The 12,377-nt window shown below is 42.2% G+C and overlaps 2 protein-coding genes across 5 annotated transcripts in view; one reads left to right on the forward strand and one right to left on the reverse strand.

The window, feature by feature from the left end:
• DENND4A (DENN domain containing 4A) overlaps positions 1-12,350 on the reverse strand; it is a 62,459-nt gene extending 50,109 nt beyond the window's left edge. For 2 of the 4 annotated variants that reach the window (XR_014541589.1, XR_014541590.1), the window contains exons 1-3: positions 12,045-12,350; positions 2,120-2,445; positions 1,276-1,525 (exon numbers count right to left, since the gene is read on the reverse strand). Coding sequence is in view for 1 of the 4 variants with exons in the window: in XM_083586135.1 (XP_083442261.1) it covers positions 1,276-1,525; positions 2,120-2,427 (558 nt within the window). In the remaining 3 variants the exon portion in view is untranslated. Of the gene's footprint in view, positions 1-1,275; positions 1,526-2,119; positions 2,450-3,164; positions 3,234-12,044 lie in introns of those variants that run through there. The other 2 variants (XR_014541591.1, XM_083586135.1) reach the window with 2 other exon arrangements.
• Positions 1-12,377, forward strand: part of LOC310749660 (tigger transposable element-derived protein 1-like) — a 462,962-nt gene that overhangs the window by 26,741 nt on the left and 423,844 nt on the right. The window lies entirely within an intron of this gene.

Genomic DNA, 12,377 nt, shown 5'->3' on the forward strand with positions numbered 1-12,377 from the left:
AAATACACATGAGAAGGGCTTGCAAAAAAATAAATAAAAGGGGCTTTAAAAAAATCAAATCACTTGACAATGATTTGATCACACAAAAGCAAAAATGATGGAAAACAGCAGTGCATTAGCCACAGGCTTTCATGCCACAGTGCACCTGAATCATACTGTTCCTATTGAACAAATGCTATCACCAGAAATCCATTCAATTTAACTTGCATTTAAAATATTCTACTGAAAACCAAGTAATGGTATCTCATATACTTTTTGTGCAATTGACTATTCATTTAGAAGGTCTGCAAGAAGTGCTTTCCCAGTGTTATGTGTAACTAACAGGCATCAGAAGATGGTGGAGTAGATTGGATTCGTTAACATTGTGACAGCAAAGAGGACTTGAGGGGACTTTTATAGAGTATGCCAACAATTATTACTTTGATAATGAGTAGCAGGAAGGCTTAAAGAAAGAACTCTTCAATCATGTTGATGTGACAAAAATAATCTATTCGATATATTATTCAACAACAACTGAGCCTCCATATTCATGGGCAGCCTACGTCTCATTATCAGATGCTGGGAGTAAAGAAGAGGGGGAAACTATTTTGCAGTTTTGTGTCTCCCTACTGAGCTTCCAGAAGTATATGGTTGGCGGAGGTGAATTAACTAGGGACTCAGCTACACAGCTGCAAATAAAACTTTAAATGTGTTGTAAAGTGCAATATACAAATGTGACAGTAGATAGCGACAGTGAGCTATGCAAAATTCAATGTATTTTTCAAAACACTTTTTAAAAAAGCATTTTCACAGTGTTTTTATATGCGTGTAGATTCCACCTAGGTATGTCTTAGTCTATCCAGCAAAGCAATTCTTACTTTTTTTTAAGTACTTGCCTTAGGACTGCACAGATAACTTCATAAAAAGCTGCTTGCAGCATTTAATTTATACCATTGTCCATAGGGCAAAGAGCAGATAACACTGCAACACAGCAGAGAACCCTTCAAGGGATTACGGATTGCTCATGAGAAGTTGACATTGTTGAGACATGAAGAAGAAACTGGCACAGATCCTCTGGAATCTTACAGGAGAGTAGGATTAATTAAAAATATATATATGTCTACTCCAACCTGGTTTTTTTTTAATGCCAACTGATAACTGAATGTTATGCTTTGTAAATCACTTAAAAGCCTATTTTGTCCTTAACAGGTATATAAATTAAATAATAACAACTATATTGTAAGCATTATAAATCCATTAAACAGTATTTTCTACAAATCCAGAAGTCCACCTTACCATACTGCTGTTCAGATTCTTGTCAACCTTGCAGAATGTGTGTGGTGGGGTTTCTCCCTTACTTGGTATAATTATGCATATATCTGTGACAGCCAAGGTATTCTGAGTCATGTTCTCCAAGGCTCTTCGGAATGTGATGTATACTTTTTGCGATGAAGCACCACCGCTGATATTTGCAGGGCGGCCATGCGGAGTGGCTTGGATGATTTCACAACCCTGTTTTAATCTCTCTTTCCCATCATATAAAACCCTAGACAGAAGACATACCCAAAAACACAAGGACAGGTTTTTAGAAACAACAGGTAAGGAGTATTGCGGGGAGTGGGAAGGAATCCTGCTAGGCTCTGCCCATAATAGACCACAGTCAACTATGCTCCATTCATGAAGCAGCAAGGGTTGGGTTGCATGAATGACATGCTCAGCACAGGTGCAACTGCAGAACCAATCCAAGGCTTCTGACACTGTGTCTGCACTGAACCGGCAGTGCGCCAAGCTCCTGCTGCCTTGCTCTTTCACTTCCACATCTCGGTAAGTGGCAGTGACACATGGCACTGGGAAGGAAGCTCAGCAACACTGTCCCACCTGCACCCCACCTCAGAGCAGACCCCACTCCAGTTTCTCCCCTGAATTGCCAGCTCTACAATTCTACGATTCTATGATTCTATATCCATCAGGTTCTTCCCCAACTCTGCCTCCAAACAAAACCTAACGGACCAATGTTTTTTAAATAAAAAGTTAGCAGCTCTATTCCTTAGTAGTGCAACTTGTGTATATATATATATATATATATATATATATATATATATATATATATATTAAAGCAACGTTAATAAAATTTACTCACCCCAAGTCAGTAAGTGGGGGCTTGTTTCTCCCTCTCCTGTAGCATAGATATATTTGTGGTCCCACAAGGCTGCCATTGTTGAGATCTGCTGACAGTCCTGATGGAGTAACATCTATGCATTTGTATCCATGAGGCACCTCCTCCCCCAGAGATTTAATTATCACCGCCACATCTGTGATTGGCTCTTTTGGCTTTGCAAGCTTGTGACAAGCATCGTTGAAGTGGATTTCCTCCTCTAGTGGTTTTGAAATATCAGTCAATCCTGCCACAACAAAGTAGTCAGCAACACGGGCCCCTCTGTCTTCCATCTTCCATCACAGAACGATCTGGCTAGCAAGGGATGAAAGAAATGTGGGATATGGTAAAACTGAAAGGTCTCTGAAAACCACCAACCTTTAAGAGTACACTGAAAAGCATTACATTTTTCTCTGATGCCACTGCCAAGTTTTGTTCTATGTAAAACAGACTTTTCTCTCTCCTTTATAATGAAATAAGCACATGGCTTACATACCCAAGTTCCAGTTTCAATAATGTCAGCACAAATGTGCTAGCTTATGAACAGCTTGTTGAGTTTAATGTGCTTGCACAGATGTGAGGCCCACAAGCTCACACACTTGCCACGGTAATGAGTTATCTTTGTAATAAACTGCATTACTTATCAAAATAAAGGAACGGAATATTTTCCAGCACCAACATCTTCGGGAGCACACCTTCTGTATATTAAATGTTAATTCAAATGAAAACCTATCCTCAACTATCACAAGTGTCTTGGGCCAATGAAACGAAACACTCCTAAAGCTACAGGGCATTATATAAGCATCTGCTCTTAACAGCTTAAATGATGCAACAGAGCTTAGTCACTTGCCCAGTGTCCCCCCCCCTTTTTTTTTTTAGAGCAGTGGGTAAAAGCAGAGCGAACAACACAAACGTCTTCCTCATGGAAATATCAGAGTGTATAATGGACAAACACAAAGCATTCTTTAAATGGTAAACAGGCTGTTCTGAAGAACCAAGGGAGAAATAACTGGGTTAGACTACGAATTACCAGTGCGTGAAGACAGCTTGGAGACAGACTGGAGCTGGAAATAGGCAGTAGATTTTTCAGAGCTGAAAGTAGCACGAGAAAGGCACTATCACTCATGGTACACACCCTCATCTCACCATCTGATCTGATTAAACAGTTTGCCAGGCTTTTGTGGTACCTCAAAACCCTGCAGCACTGTGTGAACATTGACTAAAATAGAACAAGAAAATGCGTGTATACAGGATAGGCTATGATGGCTCTATCAGGGCAGCCTTGATGTTTTATTTATATTATTGACATATATTGCATAACAGTCACTCATCATTTTATCCACTTTGTACTCTAATGGCCTAATAGCTGTTATCCCAGCCATTCAGTGATGGCATTGTTATTGTCTGATTGATTTTATTCTGCATTTACTGATAGTTATTACATTGCAGAAGACCTCTTTTTTTTTAACCTGTTGGCAAGCATACTTGAATCAATAAATTATTCAAGCACCAGTATAAACTTCTTTTCCCCCCCTGCTCACTCAGATTTATTTTGTGGGTGCATGCAAAACCCAATGGTGAAGTTTTGGAAAGCCAACAATAGAAGACAGACGGCCCAACACAAACTCTTAAAAAAGACACTCATCACATTATCAGTTGAGCAATGCTGAAGTCTCTCAGATATCCATCCTGCCTCATCACAGGAAACTTCCTTCCCTTTTTGGACTTCCGAAACGTCACTAACCACAAAGAGCAGCAACTCATTTTGGCTTATTGTAGCATTTAGATCAGGGTTACCTATTGTCTATTATCCTTCTAGTTCAAACCCAGCTGAGAACATGTGTTCTACCACGTAATCATCTAAGAAATCCTACAGGTTAAAACAGGAAAACACATGCTACTAATAATATGGTCAATTTACCAACAGACAGCTTTTGTTACTTTGATACAGATTCTGTGCAAGCATAAAATAACTGCAGAATTTGTTACTGACAGCAGAATTCAGCAGCAGTTTATATCCAGGCACTGGATATAAACGTATTGACATTATGGCTCTTATTTTTCCTTTCGCTAACAGATTTATCTTAAGAGATTCCTAGCCATTGCACAGAACTATGATTCACAAGGTCCCCTTGGGAGACTGAATGACTTTTTTAAAAGTCTGTAGTACAGTATGGATGTACTGAAATGGAAAGTCAACATAGATTCATGGCACACTTTATGGCCACTAAAGGAAAGTTCATGTGGATACACAAGAGGAGATACTTTCTGTCAACATAACAGCACATGCCACATCCATCAGTGTCAATATTATATTGATTAGGTGGAGATAGATAACAGAATACTTGGGCTCTGGACAAAACAACACAGAGAGACTGGCCTGAAACAGGGCGGATGAGCTTGTACAAAATCTTCCTGCATCTGCTCAGGGATATATTTTTCCTGTTTCCACAGACACACACAAACCCTTAATGCGAGTGTTAGCTTATGTATAAAAAGGGTCAAGAGATTTGTTTTTAATTGAAATAAATCAATACAATTTCAAATGCTTTCCCTCGAAATTTAATTACTCCTCTGAAAAGTAGTCTCCCCCTCCCACTCACCATTTTAAGCAGATGCATGGAGGTTGCCCAGTTGTATAAAGCCAACCAGACACTCTGGCAGAACAGAGAAAAGAAAACAGAGATGACTCATCCCCAAGCTGAAAAGTGCAGTCCTCTCCATCCAATCTCTATAAAACAAGCTAATCCTTCTTCTAAATTTTTAATTCTCAAAGATGAGGCAGGCTAGGATATTAGTGAATTGCAGGTTTTGAAAACAGAATTTAATGAGGTCTCCCACTTAAGCTAGTTTCTTACTGACTAAACTTGCAATTATTATAGAGTCCATTTCCGAAAAATTATAGTTTTACCTAATCTTAGCACTTTTACAGTATTAAAGATAAAAATAAATGTTTTTCTTTCCTCTCCTGTGGAATGTCAAAACATCCTACAAGTCCCATTTCCAGCTACAAGACTCAACGTTCCAAAAACTACTTAAGATTGGGTCATTTCAGCCTCCTGCTATGTCATATGATTGTTGCTCAAGAACCTCTGATTTCATTTCTGGAAAACTGAAGCAATATGTTTAAATCAAACATTCCATCAATGCCCTCTTTTCATAGAATGGTAGAGTTGGAGTCGCATTTAGCTATGCGAATGAACCCATATTTGCAGATAAGTCCTGCTGAATTTAGGGAGCAAGCCTAAGCTCCCAGACACGGGGCCCAAATCACAGGACTTCCAAGTTGGAATGGACCCAAAAGGTAATTTAGCCCAACCCCCTGCAATGCAGGAATCACAGCTTAAATAATCCATGAGTTGGCCATCCAACCTCTGCTTAAAAACCTCCAATGAAGGAGAGTCCACCACCTCCCAAAGTAGTCCATTCCACTGTCAAACAGCTCTTGCCATCAGAAAGTTCTTCCATTCAGCATGTTCTTGTAATCTGAATCCACTGGTTTGGGTCCTACCCTCTGATGGGCTGTTGGATGTTGCAAACCTGCCCTTCTGCCAGTGAAGAGGCAAGTCTGATGCCAGAGGGCTTGTCATGGTGGCAGCAAAGTCTGCCACTGTTATTCCGCCATCATCAGTGCTCAGATGGTGGCATGGTTTGAAAGGGAGTATGTCATGAACTCTGAGAAGGCCTTGGGGTCTTCAGAAAGAATAGCATTCCAACCATATAGTTATTTTCCCTCCCATAAAAACCAATGGGATAAACATTTTTAAGAAAGTAAAACTCTTTAAAGTGGAGGACAGGAGGAATAAGCTGTCCCCCAGCTTCCATCCAGGCTGCCACAAGCCTAGCAGAACTGAGGGAGTGGTGTTGCCTCCATCACTGACACTCTCCCCCCCCCCCCCATTCACCCCAAGGACCTTCATAAAATTGTTCTGCCTGTGGGACTCAGAGCAGTTCTACACCATACATTTAAAGCACATCTGATGCACATTTAAATCACATGTTGTTGTTGTTTAGTCATTTAATCGTGTCCGACTCTTCGTGACCCCATGGACCAGAGCACTAAACAACAACATAACTTCCCTCAAAGAGTAAGGGGAACTGCAGTTTGTTAAGGTCGCAGGGAACGATGGCTCTGTAAGGCAAACTACAGCTCCAAATAATCTTTTGAGGAAGTTATGTATTTTAAATGTGCACTGGATGTGCTTTAAATGTACTGTGTGGATCAAACTCGTCAGCAAGCATGCATAGGACCCAGCTAGTCCTAGTTCAGGATAGTTAGATTTTATAAAGCGCAAGAGCCCAGTCTATCAATTTGGGGGGAAACCAGCAAAACAAATGATTTGTGCCCAGAAGTGGGACAGGGCAGTCAATCTTCGTTGCCCTTAGTTTTACTTTGACACAAAGATTTTTTGCTCTATTTCCTATAAATAAATCTGACTTGATAATAAATTACAGTGATCCCAAGGAAACCTCTCATTATATAGGGCTCCAGTCTGCAACTAGCTTTGCCAGAAGGTGACTTATTGACAGTACCATGTAAAAGCTTCAACTGACTCCCCACATTTATAAAACCCTGCAACCACAACCACTGTTCTTTCCATAACACACACACACACACCTCTGCTGGCTTTGAGTTTGTAACTGGGGGTCTAAAATGCCTCCTAAGGGAGCTAGATTTGACTCAAGAGCTGCCAGTTGCTGACAACTACTTTAGAGGGATGATAGAAATAATTCCTATGATTAATGATTATATTTAGCACTACAGTTCTGAATCTTCATGTAAATTAAAAATATAAAGTTATAAATGAGTTATCTGCCCAATACTGAAATCAATTTTCCACCTCTCACTTGGAATCTTGTCCTTTCAGTATTTGCCAGAAGCTGCAATTCTAACCCCCCTTACCTAAGAGTAAGGCCCATGACTGAATTCAATAGGACTTACTTCTGAGTAGACAGGACTGCAGTTAGGTAGTAAGTACTAGGATTGTGCAGATTAGTTCTGCATTTAATCATCTAGAAAGTGAAATATTTAAGTGCAGACTGACAGAGAGTGTAAGGGAAACGTGAAACTTACTAAAAAGCAAACTGCGCTTTCTTTAAATGTTCAGTTTGAATAGTCACATACAAAAACCCACTTTCCAACTTACACATCAACATGCATCTTGGTTGAGAGTGGGTCAGATACACATTTGTGCATTCTTTAAATAGAACATGAGATTAGCAGAGGCCCAAGGCCACCAACATAATTAACAAGCTGTTAAGTGTTATTAGTATCTAGCCTGCTGACTTTTCTAGTTATTAGAGACAGGACAGCAACAAAAAGCCTCAGCCTCCAGAGCATAAACTGTTGCTATGTTAGTTGAGGTACAGTACACTAATCCATCCATTTTTAAGGTCACCTGCTGTATGTAACCAAGAGAAATGCATAACAAAACACACACACACACACACACACACACACACAATAGGGTGAGCCAAGACGGACCTGCCATGAAGCAAGAAGAGATCGGCATAAACTGGCACAACCTGAGTGCTCTTAGGGGCAGCAGAGTGAGAGGCGAATGGATCTGTTGCACAGAGCACTATTATAAGAAGCTGCCTTATACAGAGTAGGGCCACTGATCTGTCTAGTTTAGTATTGTCTACACTGACTGGCAGCAGCTCTTCAGGATTTCAGACAGGAATTTCTCCCAGCCCTACCTGGAGATGCCAGGGCTTGAACCTGGGACCTTCTGCATGGGTCTATGCGCCAGATGCTCCAGCCCGTCCCCTACCACAGGGATGTCCAACTGGTCGACCGCGATTGACAGGTCGATCCCCGGATGTTCACTGTTGATCGCTGTTGCTCATGGGACCCCCTCCCGATTGTCAGTAGTGAAAAGCAATGCAGTGAAAGTCCCTGCCCCCCCTCCGTTGCTGTGTTCCTCCGTTGCGTCAAATGAGTGTTCTTTAGTTCTATTTTGTTGTTATGAAACTAAAATAGACGTTACCGCTGTGATTACCCCCTAAAAAAACTCAACAACTTTGTCTTCCACATTCCTTTTTAAAAAAAAGCCCAGCAACTTTGGCTTGCCCCCCCCCCTAAAGAAAGGTCAACAACCTTGGCTTCCCACCTTCCTTTCATGGGTAGATCACTTCCAGAATTTTTTTACTGGGAGTAGCTCACAGTCTCTTGTGAGTTGGACGTGCCTGACCTACCACATCTTTCTATAGCTCCTGCTCATTTTGATTAGGTGTAAGAGAATTTCCAGGTGGATTGTGATACTTGCTACTTAGCAGAAAGTTGGGTGACATTTGAATTTCCCATCTGCATCACCATGCTGTGTTGGGCTAACCCAGAATGGACATCACCAATTCATCCTGGATGGCAGTTTATGTACTGTTTGAGATCAACTGAATGTTTTCTGGACACAAACCTGAATTTATTCCTTCATTCAGAGCGGTCAGGCCAGCTCTTTGCCATGTTTGTAACATGGCAGGGTCATTAGAATCTTGCCCAAAATCAGTGTCTGCAAAAGATTTATAGCTGTAGGCAAGTCACTGCCTTGCTTCATCTTCAAGTCAGTTCAAGGCACCAGAAGCCTTAAAAAAGAGGCTTGCTAGACAGAGACAGACAGATGGGTAGATGTGAAAACTTTAGTATAAATATATGGTAATAGAACCCCAAAGTTCTGTTTCTACCACTACAGAGGTCTATTACTATTGTCATGCAAGAAAACATTATTAGTCATCCATAACTGAGGAAATGTATTAAACACCAGAATCACCTAACCATTACTGGCAACAGTCTAATTTTTTTTTAATCAAAAGAGTTCCCTCTCATATCAAGTACTCTGCTATTATAAAGCAAAGCTATCATTTCAATTAGAAACAGGAAAGGTGGCGGGACAAAATTACCTAACCACTTTTTCCTAAATAAAACAAATCCCAGGTGTCTAAATAAAGATGGGGGCATAATGCCTCCTCCAAAGAATCCAACTCATAGAAAATAATGGACGCACAAACTACCCAACACCCAGAGTGAAGAGTAATTCGAATGTGTGACTATGATGTGGTGCAGAAAAAATTGCAGTGCTTTTCTTCCCCCATAGAAAATGTTGCATTTCATAAATTCATTAAAAACACTTAATGGATGCCAACTGCAAATTAATATTAGGAAGGTTTGGCAGTTTGAAAGTTTTTAGCTTTGTTTACTAAATGCAAATAAAATAAACATGCTAAATTAAACCACTCTCTAGGGCAACAGAAAACTTCCTCATATAAATTACCCTAACTTGCAAATGAAAACTTCGCAGAAAGTTTTTCCAATTCAAAAGTTTCCAAAAGTTCCACATCGCTGGTGCATGATGAAAGTTAGTTATAAAGACTACCTAACATTTTAGCAGGTGGCCACCTGGAAACACCAGAATTGCTACAACACTTTGTAAAATTTACCCCAGCATTTCCTTTGCCATACCCCAATTCCTTCACTAATATGTACTCAACAGTGATTTTTCAAGAAGTACACAAATGAAGCTTACTTTCTAACCTGGTTCCCCAAACATTTCAACTATAAAACCACCTTTTCCAACACCCCAGTATTTTCCCTCTTTCCCCCCTCTCAAAGATCAGCCTGGCTTCTATCATTAACCTGCCTTCCAATGTACCAGTGTCATCTTTGTCAAATAGCACCCATCTCTTCCTCTTCACATACACACACACACTAATAGTAGTCAGCCCCACATACATCCTCATCATTATAATTTAATTCAGTTATGAATCACTTCCTATGAAGCATCTCAAAGCAATTTCACAACACAAACAACTGCATTTATAAAAACAACTGAATATTTAAAAATAATTTCAAGCCAAAATATGCTTCTATATACAGTGGTACCTCGGGTTAAGTAGTTAATTCGTTCCGGAGGTCCGTTCTCAACCTGAAACTGTTCTTAACCTGTAGAACCACTTTAGCTAATGGGGCCTCCTGCTGCTGCTGCGCCGCCAGAGCACAATTTCTGTTCTCATCCTGAAGCAAAGTTCTTAACCTGAGGTACTATTTCTGGGTTAGCAGAGTCTGTAACCTGAAGCGTATGTAACCTGAAGCGTATGTAACCCGAGGTACCACTGTAATAGCATGTATCTATACACATTTCCCCAAATTAAACAAGAATAAAATTAATTCATCTCTGCTGAAGAAGAGCTCTGTTTACCTTTAAAGTTCAGGGGCTTTCCACAGAAATTGGTTAGTCCCATAAAGGTAGTATCTTAATGGCCCTATGGATTTTGTAGTAATGGACCAAGCTATAAATAAAGGAGCCTCAAGCTTGGGCTGTTTGCACATTCACAACAACCCTCACAATTTAAACCTAGAAATCATTCCCAGTTGCATTATCCCACATGTCAAGGTATCATTTCTACAGAAGAAATCCAAAAGAAGAGGAAATACCAAGCCCAAACCTCTGTTTTTTCTTTATCTCCTTTGAGTCAAGCTGCTTTCACAGTGGAGTAATAACTGCTGGCCTGCCTTTCAGGGCTGTTGTTATGGGGTGGTGCAGGAAATCTGAACCTGAATTTGTATTAGGTCCCTGATTGCCTGACCCCTTTCCTTCCTTTTTACTGAGGTGTGTTTGGTCTTTGAGCGCAGTACTTACTTAAGTTTAAATGGCCATAGCTCTGTGGTATAGCCTATGCCTTGAATGAAGCAGGTCCCAGTTTCAATCCAAGCATCTCCTGAGAAAGATGCCTGCCTGAAGCTTGGAGAGCTGCTGTCAGTCAGTGTTGACAATTCTAAGTTAGATGAACCAATGGTCTGACTTGCAGTGAGTCATTTTACTGTGTTCATTTTGCTTTTCTCCATAGGAATGAATGTCAGCTACTCGCTCATATGGAGAAAGGCAAAGACATGCTCTTGAGAGACCCGTTGCGCTAGGAAACTAAACTATCACCTTTGCTCTTGATGAGCCCAGCCATGGGGTCAAACCAACCCCATCTGCCTCATCACATCTTAGCATCAGCCGCTTGGTTACACTAGAGCGTGACTGGGGGGGGGGGGAGCTGCTCTGACATCTGTTACATGCAAGTGAATGTTCAAATTCTGGTGTACTTCGGCATTCACAAGAAGACGCTTCCCAAGTCCTCCAAACTCAAGGGACAGGCTGGTGAACATTGGCGGGTCAGCTCACCACGGGGCAGAGAGCATCAGAATATACCGAGGTCCAAAAAAACCCCAAAACCACAGAAGGAAACATACATTTCATACATTCCTGAGGCACAGTCGACATTCACACGTAACACCAACATTCGCCAAATTTTGAACATAAATAAATAAGACTAGCCAGAAACAATTGAATGGATTATCCCTTTCTTTTAAATAGATAGATGGGGGGAATGCACACATGACACCCCCCCCTTCTGTTAAAATACTTCAGCTTCATTCCTATGTAACAGATTAAAACCACCGATGACACCGGGTTGTCTCCAGCCACGTCGTGCTCGGGAAGAGACCCACGGGAACTCATGGGCCTGAGCCCATTCATTCCAAAAGGTCTACTCCGAGTAGGGCTGCTAACCCATTTCTTTTCTTTCTTTTGAATATTATATACTCCAGCATCTGGCATCACCCGCCGTCATGTCTCACACGCGCCAGTTGCATCATTTCGTCGTCCGTCCGTCCCCCCATCCTAAAACCACACACGCACAACACGCCAGAGAGATGCCCCGAAATTGCGTATTATTCTCTCCCCCCCCCCCGCCTTGCCATCGCCAACCCGCTGCCCCAAATATCCCAGTTGAAGAGCAGCAACGGCCGCCTTCTTCCCTCGGCTCCGTTATTTGGTGGTGGGGGTGAGAGAGAGGCGCGCATCCATAACAGCAGCAGCGCCCCCGAAAGACAGAGGCAGCCCGCCATCTCTCGCCCCAGCGACCTCACCTCAGGCGGGGGCGCTGCTCCCCAGCGGCAGCATGAATGGAGGGGAGACACGGAGAGAGGGGGGTCCCCTCGAGGTCCCGAAGCGCTTTTCCCTCGCCGACGCGCGGCCGATCACGAAGACAGCATCGCCTCTTGTGGCATCCTCCTTCCCCTCGCGCGCGGCGGCGGCAGCAGCAACAGCGCCGCCTCCTCCCTCGCCGTGTGGGTGCCTCAGGCGGGATTCCCTCCCCGCCTCCCCTCAGCCGCCGCCATCTTGGCTCTCTGGCGGGGGACGGACGGAAGAGGAGGAGGAGGAGGAGGAGGGAGGCTGAGGGGCGCGCGCGGGGAAGGGAG

This window comes from Podarcis filfolensis, assembly GCF_964270895.1.
Source record: "Podarcis filfolensis genome assembly, chromosome: 14".
Taxonomy (NCBI): domain Eukaryota; kingdom Metazoa; phylum Chordata; class Lepidosauria; order Squamata; family Lacertidae; genus Podarcis; species Podarcis filfolensis.